This window comes from Nematostella vectensis, chromosome 6 (assembly GCF_932526225.1).
Source record: "Nematostella vectensis chromosome 6, jaNemVect1.1, whole genome shotgun sequence".
NCBI classification, from domain to species: Eukaryota; Metazoa; Cnidaria; class Anthozoa; order Actiniaria; family Edwardsiidae; genus Nematostella; species Nematostella vectensis.
In genome coordinates, this window is record NC_064039.1 from 1,176,709 (window position 1) to 1,202,172 (window position 25,464).

The following is a 25,464-nucleotide window of genomic DNA, read 5'->3' on the forward strand; positions in this document are numbered from 1 at the left end:
AGATGCATGAGGCTAGTGAGGCTTACCGGGTCTCATGAGAGATGCATGAGAATAGTGAGGCTTACTGGGTCTTATGAGAGATGCATGAGGCTAGTGAGGCTTACCGGGTCTTATGAGAGATGCATGAGGCTAGTGATGCATACCGGGTCTTATGAGAGATGCATGAGGATAGTGAGGCTTACCGGGTCTTATGAGAGATACATGAGGTTAGTGATGCATACCGGGTCTTATGAGAGATGCATGAGGCTAGTGAGGCTTACCGGGTCTTATGAGAGATGCATGAGGCTAGTGATGCATACCGGGTCTTATGAGAGATGCATGAGGATAGTGAGGCTTACCGGGTCTTATGAGAGATACATGAGGTTAGTGATGCATACCGGGTCTTATGAGAGATGCATGAGGCTAGTGAGGCTTACCGGGTCTTATGAGAGATGCATGAGGCTAGTGATGCATACCGGGTCTTATGAGAGATGCATGAGGCTAGTGAGGCTTACCGGGTCTTATGAGAGATGCATGAGGCTAGTGAGGCTTACCGGGTCTTATGAGAGATGCATGAGGATAGTGAGGCTTACCGGGTCTTATGAGAGATGCATGAGGATAGTGAGGCTTACCGGGTCTTATGAGAGATGCATGAGGCTAGTGATGCATACCGGGTCTTATGAGAGATGCATGAGGCTAGTGAGGCTTACCGGGTCTTATGAGAGATGCATGAGGCTAGTGATGCATACCGGGTCTCATGAGAGATTTAGATGCATGAGGCTAGTGATGCATACCGGGTCTCATGAGAGATTTAGATGCATGAGGCTAGTGAGGCTTACCGGGTCTTATGAGAGATGCATGAGGCTAGTGAGGCTTACCGGGTCTTATGAGAGATGCATGAGGCTAGTGATGCATACCGGGTCTTATGAGAGATGCATGAGGCTAGTGATGCATACAGGGACTTATGAGAGATTTAGATGCATGAGGCTAGTGAGGCTTACCGGGTCTTATGAGAGATTTAGATGCATGAGGCTAGTGATGCATACCGGGTCTTATGAGAGATGCATGAGGCTAGTGATGCATACCGGGTCTTATGAGAGATGCATGAGGCTAGTGATGCATACCGGGTCTTATGAGAGATGCATGAGGCTAGTGAGGCTTACCGGGTCTTATGAGAGATGCATGAGGCTAGTGAGGCTTACCGGGTCTTATGAGAGATGCATGAGGCTAGTGATGCATACTGGGTCTTATGAGAGATGCATGAGGCTAGTGATGCATACCGGGTCTTATGAGAGATGCATGAGGCTAGTGTTGCATAACGGGTCTTATAAGAGATTTAGATGCATGAGGCTAGTGAGGCTTACCGGGTCTTATGAGAGATGCATGAGGCTAGTGATGCATACCGGGTCTTATGAGAGATGCATGAGGCTAGTGATGCATACCGGGTCTTATGAGAGATGCATGAGGCTAGTGTTGCATAACGGGTCTTATGAGAGATTTAGATGCATGAGGCTAGTGTTGCATACCGGGTCTTATGAGAGATTTAGATGCATGAGGCTAGTGAGGCTTACCGGGTCTTATGAGAGATTTAGATGCATGAGGCTAGTGTTGCATACCGGGTCTTATGAGAGATTTAGATGCATGAGGCTAGTGAGGCTTACCGGGTCTTATGAGAGATGCATGAGGCTAGTGAGGCTTACCGGGTCTTATGAGAGATGCATGAGGCTAGTGATGCATACCGGGTCTTATGAGAGATGCATGACGCTAGTGAGGCTTACCGGGTCTCATTTCGTCCCCACGGAATGGCTCAAATGCCTTCTGGGCAAAGATCTCACGTGACAGTCTCACGCATGCGCGCATCTCCTGCCAATCATCCTCTGTTGACATGTAGTTAAAGTCGATGATTGGATGATCATAGGCATTTGGGGACTTCAGCTTTACATAACCTTTGCTTTGAGAGCGCATGCTCCCTACGTGAAGCTGAAAGGGATGTGGTAAAGTAGGACATTAGGCTTTCCAGTCTTATCTAGCAAGCAATAGGTTTACCATTTTTACTTCAGATGCCCGAAAACTCGAGCATGGATAACTTAAAATTAAAAATCCTTGAGCTCGCCGCTTACTTCAACTATTTCGTTTCCCTTGACCATATTTTATCACGTTTTTGGAGTACTCTTTAAATAGTAATGTTGATCGATTTCTTCCTTCGCTTGTTTACTGTTCTTGAGTAACTTTCGTCGAGTTATGAATAAATATATTTTGAGTGCTTTTCAATGTAAAATCCTTATTATTTAAATACAACAGTGGTTCCTAGCAGTAGTCCCTGAATATCAACATCACCTGCACATAGAAATCTGAGTTTTCCCTGTATACAGGCTTACTTAAATTTGTAAAAGTCAAAATCAGGCATAAAATTTTAATTGTTATCCGTGTGTGAGGATGTGAGCTTACCTGGAATTCACATCTCATTAAAAAACCGGAAATAATAACAACTTGAGTGTTCCGTGATACATTCCTAGGTTATTAACACTTGAGGAACAACAAGAAATTGGCATAATCGGCTACCTGGTATGCATGTCTGTCGATGGGTGTTCTTCCATGATCAATTACCCCTGAAGGTAGAAAGTGGAACTGGATGTCTGGGTGTGGTACCCCCTCTCTGCTCCTTATGAATCCCCCTGCCTCGAGATGGGCACTAGCACCAAGCCCTGTTTGGAATAGGAACCAGCGGATGCCAATTGGAATCATGTTCATTAGCTTTTGAGCGCTGTACAGTGTCAGTGGCTTTTTGCATTCCTAGAGTCAGAAAAAATATATATGATAATCGGTAGTATATTCAATACTACAATTCATTTACTGAGGTGTTATCTTCCATCATCATACATCTACCACGGTGTCATCGCCCATCATCATACATCTACCATGGTGTCATCTTCCATCATCATACATCTACCATGGTGTCATCTTTCTTCATCATGATACATCTACAATGGTGTCATCTTCCATCATCATACATCTACCATGGTGTCACCTTCCATCATCATACATCTATCATGGAGTCATCTTCCATCATCATACATCTATCATGGTGTCATCTTCCATCATCATACATCTACCATGGTGTCATCTTCCATCATCATACATCTTCCATGGTGTCATCTTCCACCATCATACATCTACCATGGTGTCATCTTCCATCATCATCATACATCTACCATGGTGTCATTGTCCATCATCATACATCTACCATGGTGTCATCTTCCATAATCATACATCTACCATGGTGTCATCTTCCATCATCATACATCTACCATGGTGACATCTACCATGGTGTCATTATTCTTCATCATACATCTACCATGGAGTCATCTTCCATCATCATACATCTATCATGGTGTCATCTTCCATCATCATACATCTACCATGGTGTCATCTTTCATCATAATACATCTACCATGGTGACATATTTCATCATCATACATCTACCATGGTGTCATCTTCCATTATCATACATCTACCATGGTGTCATCTGCCATCATCATACATCTACCATGGCGTCATCTTTCTTCATCATAATACATCTACTATGGTGTCATCTTTCTTTATCATAATACATCTACCAGTGTCATTTTTCTTCATCATAAAACATCTACCATGGTGTCATCTTAGTTCATCATAATACATCTATCATGGAGTAATCTTTCATAATCATCATACATCTACCATAGTGTCATCTGCCATCAACATATATATTTCATGGTGTTATCTGCCGCTACAATAACGTACCTGTTGGATGTACATTTCAAGATGGTCCTGTAAATTTTCACCCACACCTGGGAGATTTACCACCACAGGTATCCCAAGACGAGTGAGTTCCTCAGCGTTTCCGACTCCTGATAACATTAGGAGCTGAGGCGAGTTGATGGCCCCTCCGGATATAATGACTTCTTTCTTTGCTCTCACTCTTCTGATCTAGAGTACAAATTGTGACGCTTGATATATTAAACTGAAAAGCGCCAACCAATTTGGGGGAGTCATAGAGATACTTCCAATAAAATATCGTTATTAAGTATCACACTAACTGATACCAACTAATCGTGGATGGCTGTTTGTAATTATTTGTTTAAATAGACTTTAGCATTTTCACTAAGAAATGATTAGTTAGATGGATATTCTTCAAGCAGTAGGCAATATAAGCATAAAAAGCCAGACTAAATTTGGAAGTACCATCTTTTTAACATTCTATGGAGGGGGTCGGTTGGGTGACCCCTTCCCACATGCACAATACGGAATGTTGGATGGGGATCAATCCTTCCTGCCTGAACAATACGGGATATTGGATGGGGATGACCTCTAACCGCCTGCACAATACGGGATATTGGATGGGGATGACCTCTAACCGCCTGAACAATACGGGATATTGGATGGGGATCAATCCTTCCTGCCTGCACAATACGGGATATTGGATGGGGATGACCTCTAACCGCCTGCCCAATACGGGATATTGGATGGGGATGACCTCTAACCGCCTGCACAATACAGGATATTGGATGGGGATGACCTCTAACCGCCTGAACAATACGGGATATTGGATGGGGATGACCTCTACACGCCTGCACAATACGGGAGATTGGATGGGGATGGCCTCTAACCGCCTGAACAATAGGGGATATTGGATGGGGATGACCTGTAACCGCCTGAACAATACGAGATATTGGATGGGGATGACCTCTAACCGCCTGAACAATAAAGGAGATTGGATGGGGATGACCTCTACACGCCTGAACAATACAGGATAGTGGATGGGGATGACCTCTACACGCCTGCACAATACGGGATATTGGATGGGGATGACCTCTACACGCCTGAACAATACGGGATATTAGATGGGGATGACCTCTACACGCCTGAACAATATGGGATATTGGATGGGGATGACCTCGATCCGCCTGAACAATACGGAATATTGGATGGGGATGACCTCTAACCGCCTGAACAATACGGAATATTGGATGGGGATGACCTCTAACCGCCTGAACAATACGGGACATTGGATGGGGATGACCTCTAACCGCCTGAACAATATGGAATATTGGATGGGGATGACCTCTAGCCGCCTGCACAATACGAGATATTGGATGGGGATGACCTCTAACCGCCTGAACAATACGGGATATTGGATGGGGATGAACTCTACCTGGCTAAACAATAAGGGATATTGGATGGGGATGACCTCTAACCGCCTGAACAATACGGGGTATTGAATGGGGATGACCTCTAACCGCCTGAACAATAGGGGATATTGGATAGGGATGACCTCTACTTGGCTAAACAATACGGGATATTGGATGGGGATGACCTCTAACCGCCTGAACAATACGGGATATTGGATGGGGATGACCTCTACACGCCTGAACAATACAGGATTTTGGATGGAGAAGACCTCTACACGCCTGCACAATACGGGAGATTGGATGGGGATGACCTCTACACGCCTGAACAATACGGGATAGTGGATGGGGATGACCTCTACACGCCTGCACAATACGGGATATTGGATGGGGATGACCTCTACACGCCTGAACAATACGGGATATTGGATGGGGATTACCTCTACACGCCTGAACAATACGGGGTATTGGATGGGGATGACCTCTACCTGGCTAAACAATACGAAGTATTGGATGGGGATGACCTCTACCCGCCTGAACAATACGGGATATTCGATGGGGATGACCTCTACCTGGCTAAACAATACGGGGTATTGGATAGGGATGACCTCTACCTGGTTAAACAATAGGGGGTATTGGATGGGGATGACCTCTATCCGCCTGAAAAATACGAGATATTGGATGGGGATGACCTCTACCTGGCTAAACAATACGGGGTATTGGATGGGGATGACCTCTAACTGCCTGAACAATACGAGATATTGGATGTAGATGACCTCTACCTGGCTTAACAATACGGGATATTGGATGGGGATGACCTCTATCCGCCTGAACAATACGAGATATTGGATAGGGATGACCTCTACCTGGCTAAACAATACAAGGTATTGGATGGGGATGACCTCTACCTGGCTAAACAATACGGAGTATTGGATGGGGATGACCTCTACCTGGTTAAACAATACGGGGTATTGGATGGGGATGACCTCTAACCGCCTGAACAATACGGGGTATTGGATAGGGATGACCTCTACCTGGCTAAACAATCCAGGGTATTGGATGGGGATGACTTCTACCTGGCTAAACAATACGAGGTATTGGATGGGGATGACCTCTACCTGGCTAAACAATACGAGGTATTGGATGGGGATGACCTCTACCTGGCTAAACAATACGGGATATTGGATGGGGATGACCTCTACCTGGCTAAACAATACGGGGTATTGGATAGGGATGACCTCTACCTGGTTAAACAATAGGGGGTATTGGATGGGGATGACCTCTATCCGCCTGAAAAATACGAGATATTGGATGGGGATGACCTCTACCTGGCTAAACAATACGGGGTATTGGATGGGGATGACCTCTAACTGCCTGAACAATACGAGATATTGGATGTAGATTACCTCTACCTGGCTAAACAATACGGGATATTGGATGGGGATGACCTCTATCCGCCTGAACAATACGAGATATTGGATAGGGATGACCTCTACCTGGCTAAACAATACAAGGTATTGGATGGGGATGACCTCTACCTGGCTAAACAATACGAGGTATTGGATGGGGATGACCTCTACCTGGTTAAACAATACGGGGTATTGGATGGGGATGACCTCTACCCGCCTGAAAAATACGGGGTATTGGATGGGGATGACCTCTAACCGCCTGAACAATACGGGGTATTGGATAGGTATGACCTCTACCTGGCTAAACAATCCGGGGTATTGGATGGGGATGACCTCTACCTGGCTAAACAATACGAGGAATTGGATGGGGATGACCTCTAACCGCCTGAACAATACGGGACATTGGATGGGGATGACCTCTAACCGCCTGAACAATACGGAATATTGGATGGGGATGACCTCTAACAGCCTGCACAATACGGGATATTGGATGGGGATAACCTCTAACCGCCTGAACAATACGGGATATTGGATGGGGATGACCTCTACCTGGCTAAACAATAGGGGACATTGGATGGGGATGACCTCTAACCGCCTGAACAATACGGAATATTGGATGGGGATGACCTGTAGCCGCCTGCACAATACGAGATATTGGATGGGGATGACCTCTAACCGCCTGAACAATACGGGATATTGGATGGGGATGAACTCTACCTGGCTAAACAATAAGGGATATTGGATGGGGATGACCTCTAACCGCATGAACAATACGGGGTATTGAATGGGGATGACCTCTAATCGCCTGAACAATAGGGGATATTGGATAGGGATGACCTCTACTTGGCTAAACAATACGGGATATTGGATGGGGATGACCTCTAACCGCCTGAACAATACGGGATATTGGATGGGGATGACCTCTACACGCCTGAACAATACGGGATTTTGGATGGAGAAGACCTCTACACGCCTGCACAATACGGGAGATTGGATGGGGATGACCTCTACACGCCTGAACAATACGGGATAGTGGATGGAGATGACCTCTACACGCCTGCACAATACGGGATATTGGATGGGGATGACCTCTACACGCCTGAACAATACGGGATATTGGATGGGGATTACCTCTACACGCCTGAACAATACGGGATATTGGATGGGGATGACCTCTACCTGGCTAAACAATACGAGGTATTGGATGGGGATGACCTCTACCCGCCTGAACGATACGGGATATTCGGTGGGGATGACCTCTACCTGGCTAAACAATACGGGGTATTGGATAGGGATGACCTCTACCTGATTAAACAATAGGGGGTATTGGATGGGGATGACCTCTATCCGCCTGAAAAATACGAGATATTGGATGGGGATGACCTCTACCTGGCTAAACAATACGGGGTATTGGATGGGGATGACCTCTAACTGCCTGAACAATACGAGATATTGGATGTAGATGACCTCTACCTGGCTAAACAATACGGGATATTGGATGGGGATGACCTCTATCCGCCTGAACAATACGAGATATTGGATAGGGATGACCTCTACCTGGCTAAACAATACAAGGTATTGGATGGGGATGACCTCTACCTGGCTAAACAATACAAGGTATTGGATGGGGATGGCCTCTAACCGCCTGAACAATACGGGATAGTGGATGGAGATGACCTCTACACGCCTGCACAATACGGGATATTGGATGGGGATGACCTCTACACGCCTGAACAACACAGGATAGTGGATGGGGATGACCTCTACACGCCTGCACAATACGGGATATTGGATGGGGATGACCTCTACACGCCTGAACAATACGGGAGAAGATTGGATGGGGATGACCTCTACACGCCTGAACAATACAGGATAGTGGATGGGGATGACCTCTACACGCCTGAACAATACGAGATATTGGATAGGGATGACCTCTACCTGGCTAAACAATACAAGGTATTGGATGGGGATGACCTCTACCTGGCTAAACAATACAAGGTATTGGATGGGGATGACCTCTACACGCCTGAACAATACGGGATAGTGGATGGAGATGACCTCTACACGCCTGCACAATACGGGATATTGGATGGGGATGACCTCTACACGCCTTAACAATACGGGATATTGGATGGGGATTACCTCTACACGCCTGAACAATACGGGATATTGGATGGGGATGACCTCTACCTGGCTAAACAATACGAGGTATTGGATGGGGATGACCTCTACCCGCCTGAACGATACGGGATATTCGATGGGGATGACCTCTACCTGGCTAAACAATACGGGGTATTGGATAGGGATGACCTCTACCTGGTTAAACAATAGGGGGTATTGGATGGGGATGACCTCTATCCGCCTAAAAAATACGAGATATTGGATGGGGATGACCTCTACCTGGCTAAACAATACGGGGTATTGGATGGGGATGACTTCTAACTGCCTGAACAATACGAGATATTGGATGTAGATGACCTCTACCTGGCTAAACAATACGGGATATTGGATGGGGATGACCTCTACACGCCTGAACAATACGGGATATTGGATGGGGATTACCTCTACACGCCTGAACAATACGGGATATTGGATGGGGATGACCTCTACCTGGCTAAACATGACGAGGTATTGGATGGGGATGACCTCTACCCGCCTTAACGATACGGGATATTCGATGGGGATGACCTCTACCTGGCTAAACAATACGGGGTATTGGATAGGGATGACCTCTAACTGCCTGAACAATACGAGATATTGGATGTAGATGACCTCTACCTGGCTAAACAATACGGGATATTGGATGGGGATGACCTCTATCCGCCTGAACAATACGAGATATTGGATAGGGATGACCTCTACCTGGCTAAACAATACAAGGTATTGGATGGGGATGACCTCTACCTGGCTAAACAATACAAGGTATTGGATGGGGATGACCTCTACACGCCTGAACAATACGGGATAGTGGATGGAGATGACCTCTACACGCCTGCACAATACGGGATATTGGATGGGGATGACCTCTACCTGGCTAAACAATACGAGATATTGGATGTAGATGACCTCTACCTGGCTAAACAATACGGGATATTGGATGGGGATGACCTCTATCCGCCTGAACAATACGAGATATTGGATAGGGATGACCTCTACCTGGCTAAACAATACAAGGTATTGGATGGGGATGACCTCTACCTGGCTAAACAATACAAGGTATTGGATGGGGATGGCCTCTAACCGCCTGAACAATACGAGATATTGGATGTAGATGACCTCTACCTGGCTAAACAATACGGGATATTGGATGGGGATGACCTCTATCCGCCTGAACAATACGAGATATTGGATAGGGATGACCTCTACCTGGCTAAACAATACAAGGTATTGGATGGGGATGACCTCTACCTGGCTAAACAATACGAGGTATTGGATGGGGATGACCTCTACCTGGTTAAACAATACGGGGTATTGGATGGGGATGACCTCTAACCGCCTGAACAATACGGGGTATTGGATGGGGATGACCTCTACACGCCTGAACAATACAGGATAGTGGATGGGGATGACCTCTACCTGGCTAAACAATACGGGATAAAGAATGGAGATGGCCTCTACACGCCTGCACAATACGGGATATTGGATGGGGATGACCTCTACACGCCTGAACAATACAGGATAGTGGATGGGGATGACATCTACACGCCTGCACAATACGGGATATTGGATGTAGATGACCTCTACCTGGCTAAACAATACGGGATATTGGATGGGGATGACCTCTATCCGCCTGAACAATACGAGATATTGGATGTAGATGACCTCTACCTGGCTAAACAATACGGGATATTGGATGGGGATGACCTCTATCCGCCTGAACAATACGAGATATTGGATAGGGATGACCTCTACCTGGCTAAACAATACAAGGTATTGGATGGGGATGACCTCTACCTGGCTAAACAATACGAGGTATTGGATGGGGATGACCTCTACCTGGTTAAACAATACGGGGTATTGGATGGGGATGACCTCTAACCGCCTGAACAATACGGGGTATTGGATAGGGATGACCTCTACCTGGCTAAACAATCCGGGGTATTGGATGGGGATGACCTCTACACGCCTGCACAATACGGGATATTGGATGGGGATGACCTCTACACGCCTGAACAATACGGGAGATTGGATGGGGATGACCTCTACCTGGCTAAACAATACAAGGTATTGGATGGGGATGACCTCTACCTGGCTAAACAATACAAGGTATTGGATGGGGATGGCCTCTAACCGCCTGAACAATACGGGATAGTGGATGGAGATGACCTCTACACGCCTGCACAATACGGGATATTGGATAGGGATGACCTCTACACGCCTGAACAATACAGGATAGTGGATGGGGATGACCTCTACACGCCTGCACAATACGGGATATTGGATGGGGATGACCTCTACCTGGCTAAACAATACGGGATATTGGATGGGGATGACCTCTACCTGGCTAAACAATACGGGGTATTGGATAGGGATGACCTCTACCTGGTTAAACAATAGGGGGTATTGGATGGGGATGACCTCTATCCGCCTGAACAATACGAGATATTGGATAGGGATGACCTCTACCTGGCTAAACAATACAAGGTATTGGATGGGGATGACCTCTACCTGGCTAAACAATACAAGGTATTGGATGGGGATGGCCTCTAACCGCCTGAACAATACGGGATAGTGGATGGAGATGACCTCTACACGCCTGCACAATACGGGATATTGGATGGGGATGACCTCTACACGCCTGAACAATACAGGATAGTGGATGGGGATGACCTCTACACGCCTGCACAATACGGGATATTGGATGGGGATGACCTCTACACGCCTGAACAATACGGGAGATTGGATGGGGATGACCTCTACACGCCTGAACAATACAGGATAGTGGATGGGGATGACCTCTACACGCCTGAACAATACGAGATATTGGATAGGGATGACCTCTACCTGGCTAAACAATACAAGGTATTGGATGGGGATGACCTCTACCTGGCTAAACAATACAAGGTATTGGATGGGGATGGCCTCTAACCGCCTGAACAATACGGGATAGTGGATGGAGATGACCTCTACCTGGCTAAACAATACAAGGTATTGGATGGGGATGACCTCTACCTGGCTAAACAATACGAGGTATTGGATGGGGATGACCTCTACCTGGTTAAACAATACGGGGTATTGGACGGGGATGACCTCTAACCGCCTGAACAATACGAGATATTGGATAGGGATGACCTCTACCTGGCTAAACAATACAAGGTATTGGATGGGGATGACCTCTACCTGGCTAAACAATACAAGGTATTGGATGGGGATGGCCTCTAACCGCCTGAACAATACGGGATAGTGGATGGAGATGACCTCTACACGCCTGCACAATACGGGATATTGGATGGGGATGACCTCTACACGCCTGAACAATACAGGATAGTGGATGGGGATGACTTCTACACGCCTGCACAATACGGGATATTGGATGGGGATGACCTCTATCCGCCTGAACAATACGAGATATTGGATAGGGATGACCTCTACCTGGCTAAACAATACAAGGTATTGGATGGGGATGACCTCTACCTGGCTAAACAATACGAGGTATTGGATGGGGATGACCTCTACCTGGTTAAACAACACGGGGTATTGGATGGGGATGACCTCTAACCGCCTGAACAATACGGGGTATTGGATAGGGATGACCTCTACCTGGCTAAACAATCCGGGGTATTGGATGGGGATGACCTCTACCTGGCTAAACAATACGAGGTATTGGATGGGGATGACCTCTACCTGGCTAAACAATACGAGGTATTGGATGGGGATGACCTCTACCTGGCTAAACAATACGGGATATTGGATGGGGATGACCTCTACCTGGCTAAACAATACAAGGTATTGGATGGGGATGGCCTCTAACCGCCTGAACAATACGGGATAGTGGATGGAGATGACCTCTACACGCCTGCACAATACGGGATATTGGATGGGGATGACCTCTACACGCCTGAACAATACAGGATAGTGGATGGGGATGACCTCTATCCGCCTGAACAATACGAGATATTGGATAGGGATGACCTCTACCTGGCTAAACAATACAAGGTATTGGATGGGGATGACCTCTACCTGGCTAAACAATACAAGGTATTGGATGGGGATGGCCTCTAACCGCCTGAACAATACGGGATAGTGGATGGAGATGACCTCTACACGCCTGCACAATACTGGATATTGGATGGGGATGACCTCTACACGCCTGAACAATACAGGATAGTGGATGGGGATGACCTCTACACGCCTGCACAATACGGGATATTGGATGGGGATGACCTCTACACGCCTGAACAATACGGGAGATTGGATGGGGATGACCTCTACACGCCTGAACAATACAGGATAGTGGATGGGGATGACCTCTATCCGCCTGAACAATACGAGATATTGGATAGGGATGACCTCTACCTGGCTAAACAATACAAGGTATTGGATGGGGATGACCTCTACCTGGCTAAACAATACAAGGTATTGGATGGGGATGACCTCTACCTGGTTAAACAATACGGGGTATTGGATGGGGATGACCTCTAACCGCCTGAACAATACGGGGTATTGGATGGGGATGACCTCTATCCGCCTGAACAATACGAGATATTGGATAGGGATGACCTCTACCTGGCTAAACAATACAAGGTATTGGATGGGGATGACCTCTACCTGGCTAAACAATACAAGGTATTGGATGGGGATGACCTCTACCTGGTTAAACAATACGGGGTATTGGATGGGGATGACCTCTACCTGGCTAAACAATACGGGGTATTGGATGGGGATGACCTCTAACTGCCTGAACAATACGAGATATTGGATGTAGATGACCTCTAACCGCCTGAACAATACAGGATAGTGGATGGGGATGACCTCTATCCGCCTGAACAATACGAGATATTGGATAGGGATGACCTCTACCTGGCTAAACAATACAAGGTATTGGATGGGGATGACCTCTACCTGGCTAAACAATACAAGGTATTGGATGGGGATGACCTCTACCTGGTTAAACAATACGGGGTATTGGATGGGGATGACCTCTAACTGCCTGAACAATACGAGATATTGGATGTAGATGACCTCTACCTGGCTAAACAATACGGGATATTGGATGGGGATGACCTCTATCCGCCTGAACAATACGAGATATTGGATAGGGATGACCTCTACCTGGCTAAACAATACAAGGTATTGGATGGGGATGACCTCTACCTGGCTAAACAATACAGGATAGTGGATGGGGATGACCTCTATCCGCCTGAACAATACGAGATATTGGATAGGGATGACCTCTACCTGGCTAAACAATACAAGGTATTGGATGGGGATGACCTCTACCTGGCTAAACAATACAAGGTATTGGATGGGGATGACCTCTACCTGGTTAAACAATACGGGGTATTGGATGGGGATGACCTATACCTGGCTAAACAATACGGGGTATTGGATGGGGATGACCTCTAACTGCCTGAACAATACGAGATATTGGATGTAGATGACCTCTACCTGGCTGAACAATACGGGATATTGGATGGGGATGACCTCTATCCGCCTGAACAATACAAGATATTGGATAGGGATGACCTCTACCTGGCTAAACAATACGAGGTATTGGATGGGGATGACCTCTACCTGGTTAAACAATACGGGGTATTGGATGGGGATGACCTCTAACCGCCTGAACAATACGGGGTATTGGATAGGGATGACCTCTACCTGGCTAAACAATCCGGGGTATTGGATGGGGATGACCTCTACCTGGCTAAACAATACGAGGTATTGGATGGGGATGACCTCTACCTGGCTAAACAATACGAGGTATTGGATGGGGATGACCTCTACCTGGTTAAACAATACGGGGTATTGGATGGGGATGACCTCTAACCGCCTGAACAATACGGGGTATTGGATAGGGATGACCTCTACCTGGCTAAACAATCCGGGGTATTGGATGGGGATGACCTCTACCTGGCTAAACAATACGAGGTATTGGATGGGGATGACCTCTACCTGGCTAAACAATACGAGGTATTGGATGGGGATGACCTCTACCTGGCTAAACAATACGGGATATTGGATGGGGATGACCTCTACACGCCTGAACAATACGAGATATTGGATAGGGATGACCTCTACCTGGCTAAACAATACAAGGTATTGGATGGGGATGACCTCTACCTGGCTAAACAATACAAGGTATTGGATGGGGATGACCTCTACACGCCTGAACAATACGGGATAGTGGATGGAGATGACCTCTACACGCCTGCACAATACGGGATATTGGATGGGGATGACCTCTACACGCCTGAACAATACGAGATATTGGATGTAGATGACCTCTACCTGGCTAAACAATACGGGATATTGGATGGGGATGACCTCTATCCGCCTGAACAATACGAGATATTGGATAGGGATGACCTCTACCTGGCTAAACAATACAAGGTATTGGATGGGGATGACCTCTACCTGGCTAAACAATACGAGGTATTGGATGGGGATGACCTCTACCTGGTTAAACAATACGGGGTATTGGATGGGGATGACCTCTAACCGCCTGAACAATACGGGGTATTGGATAGGGATGACCTCTACCTGGCTAAACAATCCGGGGTATTGGATGGGGATGACCTCTACCTGGCTAAACAATACGAGGTATTGGATGGGGATGACCTCTACCTGGCTAAACAATACGAGGTATTGGATGGGGATGACCTCTACCTGGCTAAACAATACGGGATATTGGATGGGGATGACCTCTACCTGGCTAAACAATACGGGGTATTGGATAGGGATGACCTCTACCTGGTTAAACAATAGGGGGTATTGGATGGGGATGACCTCTATCCGCCTGAAAAATACGAGATATTGGATGGGGATGACCTCTACCTGGCTAAACAATACGGGGTATTGGATGGGGATGACCTCTAACTGCCTGAACAATACGAGATATTGGATGTAGATTACCTCTACCTGGCTAAACAATACGGGATATTGGATGGGGATGACCTCTATCCGCCTGAACAATACGAGATATTGGATAGGGATGACCTCTACCTGGCTAAACAATACAAGGTATTGGATGGGGATGACCTCTACCTGGCTAAACAATACGAGGTATTGGATGGGGATGACCTCTACCTGGTTAAACAATACGGGGTATTGGATGGGGATGACCTCTAACCGCCTGAAAAATACGGGGTATTGGATGGGGATGACCTCTAACCGCCTGAACAATACGGGGTATTGGATAGGTATGACCTCTACCTGGCTAAACAATCCGGGGTATTGGATGGGGATGACCTCTACCTGGCTAAACAATACGAGGAATTGGATGGGGATGACCTCTAACCGCCTGAACAATACGGGACATTGGATGGGGATGACCTCTAACCGCCTGAACAATACGGAATATTGGATGGGGATGACCTCTAACGGCCTGCACAATACGGGATATTGGATGGGGATGACCTCTAACCGCCTGAACAATACGGGATATTGGATGGGGATGACCTCTACCTGGCTCAACAATAGGGGACATTGGATGGGGATGACCTCTAACCGCCTGAACAATACGGAATATTGGATGGGGATGACCTCTAGCCGCCTGCACAATACGAGATATTGGATGGGGATGACCTCTAACCGCCTGAACAATACGGGATATTGGATGGGGATGAACTCTACCTGGCTAAACAATAAGGGATATTGGATGGGGATGACCTCTAACCGCCTGAACAATACGGGGTATTGAATGGGGATGACCTCTAACCGCCTGAACAATAGGGGATATTGGATAGGGATGACCTCTACTTGGCTAAACAATACGGGATATTGGATGGGGATGACCTCTAACCGCCTGAACAATACGGGATATTGGATGGGGATGACCTCTACACGCCTGAACAATACGGGATTTTGGATGGAGAAGACCTCTACACGCCTGCACAATACGGGAGATTGGATGGGGATGACCTCTACACGCCTGAACAATACGGGATAGTGGATGGGGATGACCTCTACACGCCTGCACAATACGGGATATTGGATGGGGATGACCTCTACACGCCTGAACAATACGGGATATTGGATGGGGATTACCTCTACAGGCCTGAACCATACGGGATATTGGATGGGGATGACCTCTACCTGGCTAAACAATACGAGGTATTGGATGGGGATGACCTCTACCCGCCTGAACAATACGGGATATTCGATGGGGATGACCTCTACCTGGCTAAAAAATACGGGGTATTGGATAGGGATGACCTCTACCTGGTTAAACAATAGGGGGTATTGGATGGGGATGACCTCTATCCGCCCGAAAAATACGAGATATTGGATGGGGATGACCTCTACCTGGCTAAACAATACGGGGTATTGGATGGGGATGACCTCTAACTGCCTGAACAATACGAGATATTGGATGTAGATGACCTCTACCTGGCTAAACAATACGGGATATTGGATGGGGATGACCTCTATCCGCGTGAACAATACGAGATATTGGATAGGGATGACCTCTACCTGGCTAAACAATACAAGGTATTGGATGGGGATGACCTCTACCTGGCTAAACAATACGAGGTATTGGATGGGGATGACCTCTACCTGGTTAAACAATACGGGGTATTGGATGGGGATGACCTCTAACCGCCTGAACAATACGGGGTATTGGATAGGGATGACCTCTACCTGGCTAAACAATCCGGGGTATTGGATGGGGATGACCTCTACCTGGCTAAACAATACGAGGTATTGGATGGGGATGACCTCTACCTGGCTAAACAATACGAGGTATTGGATGGGGATGACCTCTACCTGGTTAAACAATATGGGATATTGGATGGGGATGACCTCTACCTGGCTAAACAATACGGGGTATTGGATAGGGATGACCTTTACCTGGTTAAGCAATAGGGGGTATTGGATGGGGATGACCTCTATCCGCCTGAAAAATACGAGATATTGGATGGGGATGACCTCTACCTGGCTAAACAATACGAGGTATTGGATGGGGATGACCTCTAACTGCCTGAACAATACGAGATATTGGATGTAGATTACCTCTACCTGGCTAAACAATACGGGATATTGGATGGGGATGACCTCTATCCGCCTGAACAATACGAGATATTGGATAGGGATGACCTCTACCTGGCTAAACAATACAAGGTATTGGATGGGGATGACCTCTACCTGGCTAAACAATACGAGGTATTGGATGGGGATGACCTCTACCTGGTTAAACAATACGGGGTATTGGATGGGGATGACCTCTACCCGCCTGAAAAATACAGGGTATTGGATGGGGATGACCTCTAACCGCCTGAACAATACGGGGTATTGGATAGGTATGACCTCTACCTGGCTAAACAATCCGGGGTATTGGATGGGGATGACCTCTACCTGGCTAAACAATACGAGGAATTGGATGGGGATGACCTCTAACCGCCTGAACAATACGGGACATTGGATGGGGATGACCTCTAACCGCCTGAACAATACGAAATATTGGATGGGGATGACCTCTAACGGCCTGCACAATACGGGATATTGGATGGGGATGACCTCTAACCGCCTGAACAATACGGGATATTGGATGGGGATGACCTCTACCTGGCTAAACAATAGGGGATATTGGATGGGGATGACCTCGACCCGCCTGAACAATACGGGGTATTGGATGGGGATGACCTCTAACCGTCTGAACAATAGGGGATATTGGATAGGGATGACCTCTACCTGGCTAAACAATACGAGGTATAGGATGGGGATGACCTCTACCCGCCTGAACAATACGGGATATTGGATGGGGATGGCCTCTACCTGGCTAAACAATACGAGGTATTGGATGGGGATGACCTCTACCTGGCTAAACAATACGAGGTATTGGATGGGGATGACCTCTACTCGCCTGAACAATACAGGATATTGGATGGGGATGACCTCTACCTGGCTAAACAATACGGGGTATTGGATAGGGATGACCTCTACCTGGCTAAACAATACGGGGTATTGGATACGGATGACCTCTACCTGGCTAAACGATAGGGGGTATTGGATGGGGATGACCTCTATCCGCCTGAACAATACGAGATATTGGATAGGGATGACCTCTACCTGGCTAAACAATACGAGGTATTGGATGGGGATGACCTCTACCTGGCTAAACAATACGAGGTATTGGATGGGGATGACTTCTACCTGGCTAAACAATACGAGGTATTGGATGGGGATGACCTCTGCCTGGCTAAAGAATACGAGGTATTGGATGGGGATCACCTCTACCTGGCTAAACAATACGAGGTATTGGATGGGGATGACCTCTACCTGGCTAAACAATACGAGATATTGGATGGGGATGACCTCTACCTGGCTAAACAATACGGGGTATTGGATGGGGATGACCTCTAACTGCCTGAACAATACGAGGTATTGGATGGGGATGACCTCTACCTGGCTAAACAATACGGGATATTGAATGGGGATGACCTCTACCTGGCTAAACAATACAAGGTATTGGATGGGGATGACCTCTAACCGCCTGAACAATACGGGGTATTGGATAGGTATGACCTCTACCTGGCTAAACAATCCGGGGTATTGGATGGGGATGACCTCTACCTGGCTAAACAATACGAGGAATTGGATGGGGATGACCTCTAACCGCCTGAACAATACGGGACATTGGATGGGGATGACCTCTAACCGCCTGAACAATACGGAATATTGGATGGGGATGACCTCTAACGGCCTGCACAATACGGGATATTGGATGGGGATGACCTCTAACCGCCTGAACAATACGGGATATTGGATGGGGATGACCTCTACCTGGCTCAACAATAGGGGACATTGGATGGGGATGACCTCTAACCGCCTGAACAATACGGAATATTGGATGGGGATGACCTCTAGCCGCCTGCACAATACGAGATATTGGATGGGGATGACCTCTAACCGCCTGAACAATACGGGATATTGGATGGGGATGAACTCTACCTGGCTAAACAATAAGGGATATTGGATGGGGATGACCTCTAACCGCCTGAACAATACGGGGTATTGAATGGGGATGACCTCTAACCGCCTGAACAATAGGGGATATTGGATAGGGATGACCTCTACTTGGCTAAACAATACGGGATATTGGATGGGGATGACCTCTAACCGCCTGAACAATACGGGATATTGGATGGGGATGACCTCTACACGCCTGAACAATACGGGATTTTGGATGGAGAAGACCTCTACACGCCTGCACAATACGGGAGATTGGATGGGGATGACCTCTACACGCCTGAACAATACGGGATAGTGGATGGGGATGACCTCTACACGCCTGCACAATACGGGATATTGGATGGGGATGACCTCTACACGCCTGAACAATACAGGATATTGGATGGGGATTACCTCTACAGGCCTGAACCATACGGGATATTGGATGGGGATGACCTCTACCTGGCTAAACAATACGAGGTATTGGATGGGGATGACCTCTACCCGCCTGAACAATACGGGATATTCGATGGGGATGACCTCTACCTGGCTAAAAAATACGGGGTATTGGATAGGGATGACCTCTACCTGGTTAAACAATAGGGGGTATTGGATGGGGATGACCTCTATCCGCCCGAAAAATACGAGATATTGGATGGGGATGACCTCTACCTGGCTAAACAATACGGGGTATTGGATGGGGATGACCTCTAACTGCCTGAACAATACGAGATATTGGATGTAGATGACCTCTACCTGGCTAAACAATACGGGATATTGGATGGGGATGACCTCTATCCGCGTGAACAATACGAGATATTGGATAGGGATGACCTCTACCTGGCTAAACAATACAAGGTATTGGATGGGGATGACCTCTACCTGGCTAAACAATACGAGGTATTGGATGGGGATGACCTCTACCTGGTTAAACAATACGGGGTATTGGATAGGGATGACCTCTAACCGCCTGAACAATACGGGGTATTGGATAGGGATGACCTCTACCTGGCTAAACAATCCGGGGTATTGGATGGGGATGACCTCTACCTGGCTAAACAATACGAGGTATTGGATGGGGATGACCTCTACCTGGCTAAACAATACGAGGTATTGGATGGGGATGACCTCTACCTGGTTAAACAATACGGGATATTGGATGGGGATGACCTCTACCTGGCTAAACAATACGGGGTATTGGATAGGGATGACCTTTACCTGGTTAAGCAATAGGGGGTATTGGATGGGGATGACCTCTATCCGCCTGAAAAATACGAGATATTGGATGGGGATGACCTCTACCTGGCTAAACAATACGAGGTATTGGATGGGGATGACCTCTAACTGCCTGAACAATACGAGATATTGGATGTAGATTACCTCTACCTGGCTAAACAATACGGGATATTGGATGGGGATGACCTCTATCCGCCTGAACAATACGAGATATTGGATAGGGATGACCTCTACCTGGCTAAACAATACAAGGTATTGGATGGGGATGACCTCTACCTGGCTAAACAATACGAGGTATTGGATGGGGATGACCTCTACCTGGTTAAACAATACGGGGTATTGGATGGGGATGACCTCTACCCGCCTGAAAAATACAGGGTATTGGATGGGGATGACCTCTAACCGCCTGAACAATACGGGGTATTGGATAGGTATGACCTCTACCTGGCTAAACAATCCGGGGTATTGGATGGGGATGACCTCTACCTGGCTAAACAATACGAGGAATAGGATGGGGATGACCTCTAACCGCCTGAACAATACGGGACATTGGATGGGGATGACCTCTAACCGCCTGAACAATACGAAATATTGGATGGGGATGACCTCTAACGGCCTGCACAATACGGGATATTGGATGGGGATGACCTCTAACCGCCTGAACAATACGGGATATTGGATGGGGATGACCTCTACCTGGCTAAACAATAGGGGATATTGGATGGGGATGACCTCGACCCGCCTGAACAATACGGGGTATTGGATGGGGATGACCTCTAACCGTCTGAACAATAGGGGATATTTGATAGGGATGACCTCTACCTGGCTAAACAATACGAGGTATAGGATGGGGATGACCTCTACCCGCCTGAACAATACGGGATATTGGATGGGGATGGCCTCTACCTGGCTAAACAATACGAGGTATTGGATGGGGATGACCTCTACCTGGCTAAACAATACGAGGTATTGGATGGGGATGACCTCTACTCGCCTGAACAATACAGGATATTGGATGGGGATGACCTCTACCTGGCTAAACAATCCGGGGTATTGGATAGGGATGACCTCTACCTGGCTAAACAATACGGGGTATTGGATACGGATGACCTCTACCTGGCTAAACGATAGGGGGTATTGGATGGGGATGACCTCTATCCGCCTGAACAATACGAGATATTGGATAGGGATGACCTCTACCTGGCTAAACAATACGAGGTATTGGATGGGGATGACCTCTACCTGGCTAAACAATACGAGGTATTGGATGGGGATGACTTCTACCTGGCTAAACAATACGAGGTATTGGATGGGGATGACCTCTGCCTGGCTAAAGAATACGAGGTATTGGATGGGGATCACCTCTACCTGGCTAAACAATACGAGGTATTGGATGGGGATGACCTCTACCTGGCTAAACAATACGAGATATTGGATGGGGATGACCTCTACCTGGCTAAACAATACGGGGTATTGGATGGGGATGACCTCTAACTGCCTGAACAATACGAGGTATTGGATGGGGATGACCTCTACCTGGCTAAACAATACGGGATATTGAATGGGGATGACCTCTACCTGGCTAAACAATACAAGGTATTGGATGGGGATGACCTCTACCTGGCTAAACAATACGAGGTATTGGATGGGGATGACCTCTACCTGAAAAAAACAATACGGGGTATTGGATGGGGATGACCTCTACCTGGCTAAACAATACGAGGTATTGGATGGGGATGACCTTTACCTGGCTAAACAATACGGGATATTAGATGGGGATGACCTCTACGTGGCTAAACAATACGAGGTATTGGATGGGGATGACCTCTACCTGGCTAAACAATACGGGGTATTGGATGGGGATGACCTCTAACCGGCTGAACAATACGGAATATTGGATAGGGATGACCTCTACCTGGCTAAACAATACGGGGTATTGGATGGGGATGACCTCTAACCGGCTGAACAATACGGAATATTGGATAGGAATGACCTCTACCTGGCTAAACAATACGGGGTATTGGATGGGGATGGCCTCTACCTGGCTAAACAATACGAGGTATTGGATGGGGATGACCTCTACCTGGCTAAACAATACAAGGTATTGGATGGGGATGACCTCTACCTGGCTAAACAATACGGGGTATTGGATGGGGATGACCTCTGCCTGGCTAAACAATACGAGGTATTGGATGGGGATGACCTCTACCTGGCTAAACAATACGAGGTTTTGGATGGAGATGACCTCTGGTGGGGATGGGGATACCCGCCTGCACAATATGAGATGCCTGGCTAAACAACACGGGATATTGGATGGAGATGACCTCTACCTGGCTAAACAATACGAGGTATTGGATGGGGATGACCTCTACCTGGCTAAACAATACGAGGTATTAGATGGGGATGACCTCTACCTGGCTAAACAATACGGGGTATTGGATAGGGATGACCTCTACCTGGTTAAACAACCGCCTGAACAATACGGGTATTGGATGGGGATGACCTCTACAACCTGAAAAATACGGGGTATTGGATGGGGATGACCTCTAACCGCCTGAACAATACGGGGTATTGGATAGGGATGACCTCTACCTGGCTAAACAATCCGGGGTATTGGATGGGGATGACCTCTAACTGCCTGAACAATACGAGATATTGGATGTAGATGACCTCTACCTGGCTAAACAATACGGGATATTGGATGGGGATGACCTCTATCCGCCTGAACAATACGAGATATTGGATGGGGATGACCTCTACCTGGCTAAACAATACGGGGCATTGGATGGGGATGACCTCTAACTGCCTGAACAATACGAGATATTGGATGTAGATGACCTCTACCTGGCTAAACAATACGGGATATTGGATGGGGATGACCTCTATCCGCCTGAACAATACGAGATATTGGATAGGGATGACCTCTACCTGGCTAAACAATACAAGGTATTGGATGGGGATGACCTCTACCTGGCTAAACAATACGAGGTATTGGATGGGGATGACCTCTACCTGGTTAAACAATACGGGGTATTGGATGGGGATGACCTCTACCCGCCTGAAAAATACGGGGTATTGGATGGGGATGACCTCTAACCGCCTGAACAATACGGGGTATTGGATAGGGATGACCTCTACCTGGCTAAACAATCCGGGGTATTGGATGGGGATGACCTCTACCTGGCTAAACAATACGAGGTATTGGATGGGGATGACCTCTACCTGGCTAAACAATACGAGGTATTGGATGGGGATGACCTCTACCTGGCTAAACAATACGGGATATTGGATGGGGATGACCTCTACCTGGCTAAACAATACGGGGTATTGGATAGGGATGACCTCTACCTGGTTAAACAATAGGGGGTATTGGATGGGGATGACCTCTATCCGCCTGAAAAATACGAGATATTGGATGGGGATGACCTCTACCTGGCTAAACAATACGGGGTATTGGATGGGGATGACCTCTAACTGCCTGAACAATACGAGATATTGGATGTAGATTACCTCTACCTGGCTAAACAATACGGGATATTGGATGGGGATGACCTCTATCCGCCTGAAAAATACGAGATATTGGATAGGGATGACCTCTACCTGGCTAAACAATACGAGGTATTGGATGGGGATGACCTCTACCTGGTTAAACAATACGGGGTATTGGATGGGGATGACCTCTACCCGCCTGAAAAATACGGGGTATTGGATGGGGATGACCTCTTACCGCCTGAAAAATACGAGATATTGGATGGGGATGACCTCTACCTGGTTAAACAATAGGGGGTATTGGATGGGGATGACCTCTATCCGCCTGAAAAAAACGAGATATTGGATGGGGATGACCTCTACCTGGCTAAACAATACGGGGTATTGGATGGGGATGACCTCTACCTGGCTAAACAATACGGGGTATTGGATGGGGATGGCCTCTACCTGGCTAAACAATACGAGGTATTGGATGGGGATGACCTCTACCTGGCTAAACAATACGAGGTATTGGATGGGGATGACCTCTACCTGGCTAAACAATACGGGGTATTGGATGGGGATGACCTCTGCCTGGCTAAACAATACGAGGTATTGGATGGGGATGACCTCTACCTGGCTAAAGAATACGAGGTATTGGATGGGGATGACCTCTACCTGGCTAAACAATACGAGGTATTGGATGGGGATGACCTCTACCTGGCTAAACAATACGAGGTATTGGATGGGGATGACCTCTACCTGGCTAAACAATACGAGGTATTGGATGGGGATGACCTCTGGTGGGGATGGGGATACCCGCCTGCACAATATGAGATGCCTGGCTAAACAATACGGGATATTGGATGGAGATGACCTCTACCTGGCTAAACAATACGAGGTATTGGATGGGGATGACCTCTACCTGGCTAAACAATACGAGGTATTGGATGGGGATGACCTCTACCTGGCTAAACAATACGGGGTTTTGGATAGGGATGACCTCTACCTGGTTAAACAACCGCCTGAACAATACGGGTATTGGATGGGGATAACCTCTACCACCTGAAAAATACGGGGTATTGGATGGGGAT

At 47.2% G+C, this 25,464-nt stretch overlaps 1 protein-coding gene across 1 annotated transcript in view; it reads right to left on the minus strand.

The window, feature by feature from the left end:
* Positions 1 to 25,464, minus strand: part of LOC5510553 (choline dehydrogenase, mitochondrial) — a 49,927-nt gene that overhangs the window by 6,861 nt on the left and 17,602 nt on the right. The window contains exons 7-9 of the mRNA XM_048729509.1: positions 3,763 to 3,948; positions 2,542 to 2,772; positions 1,758 to 1,959 (exon numbers count right to left, since the gene is read on the minus strand). Of these exons, the coding sequence (XP_048585466.1) occupies positions 1,758 to 1,959; positions 2,542 to 2,772; positions 3,763 to 3,948 (619 nt within the window). The remainder of the gene's footprint in view (positions 1 to 1,757; positions 1,960 to 2,541; positions 2,773 to 3,762; positions 3,949 to 25,464) is intronic.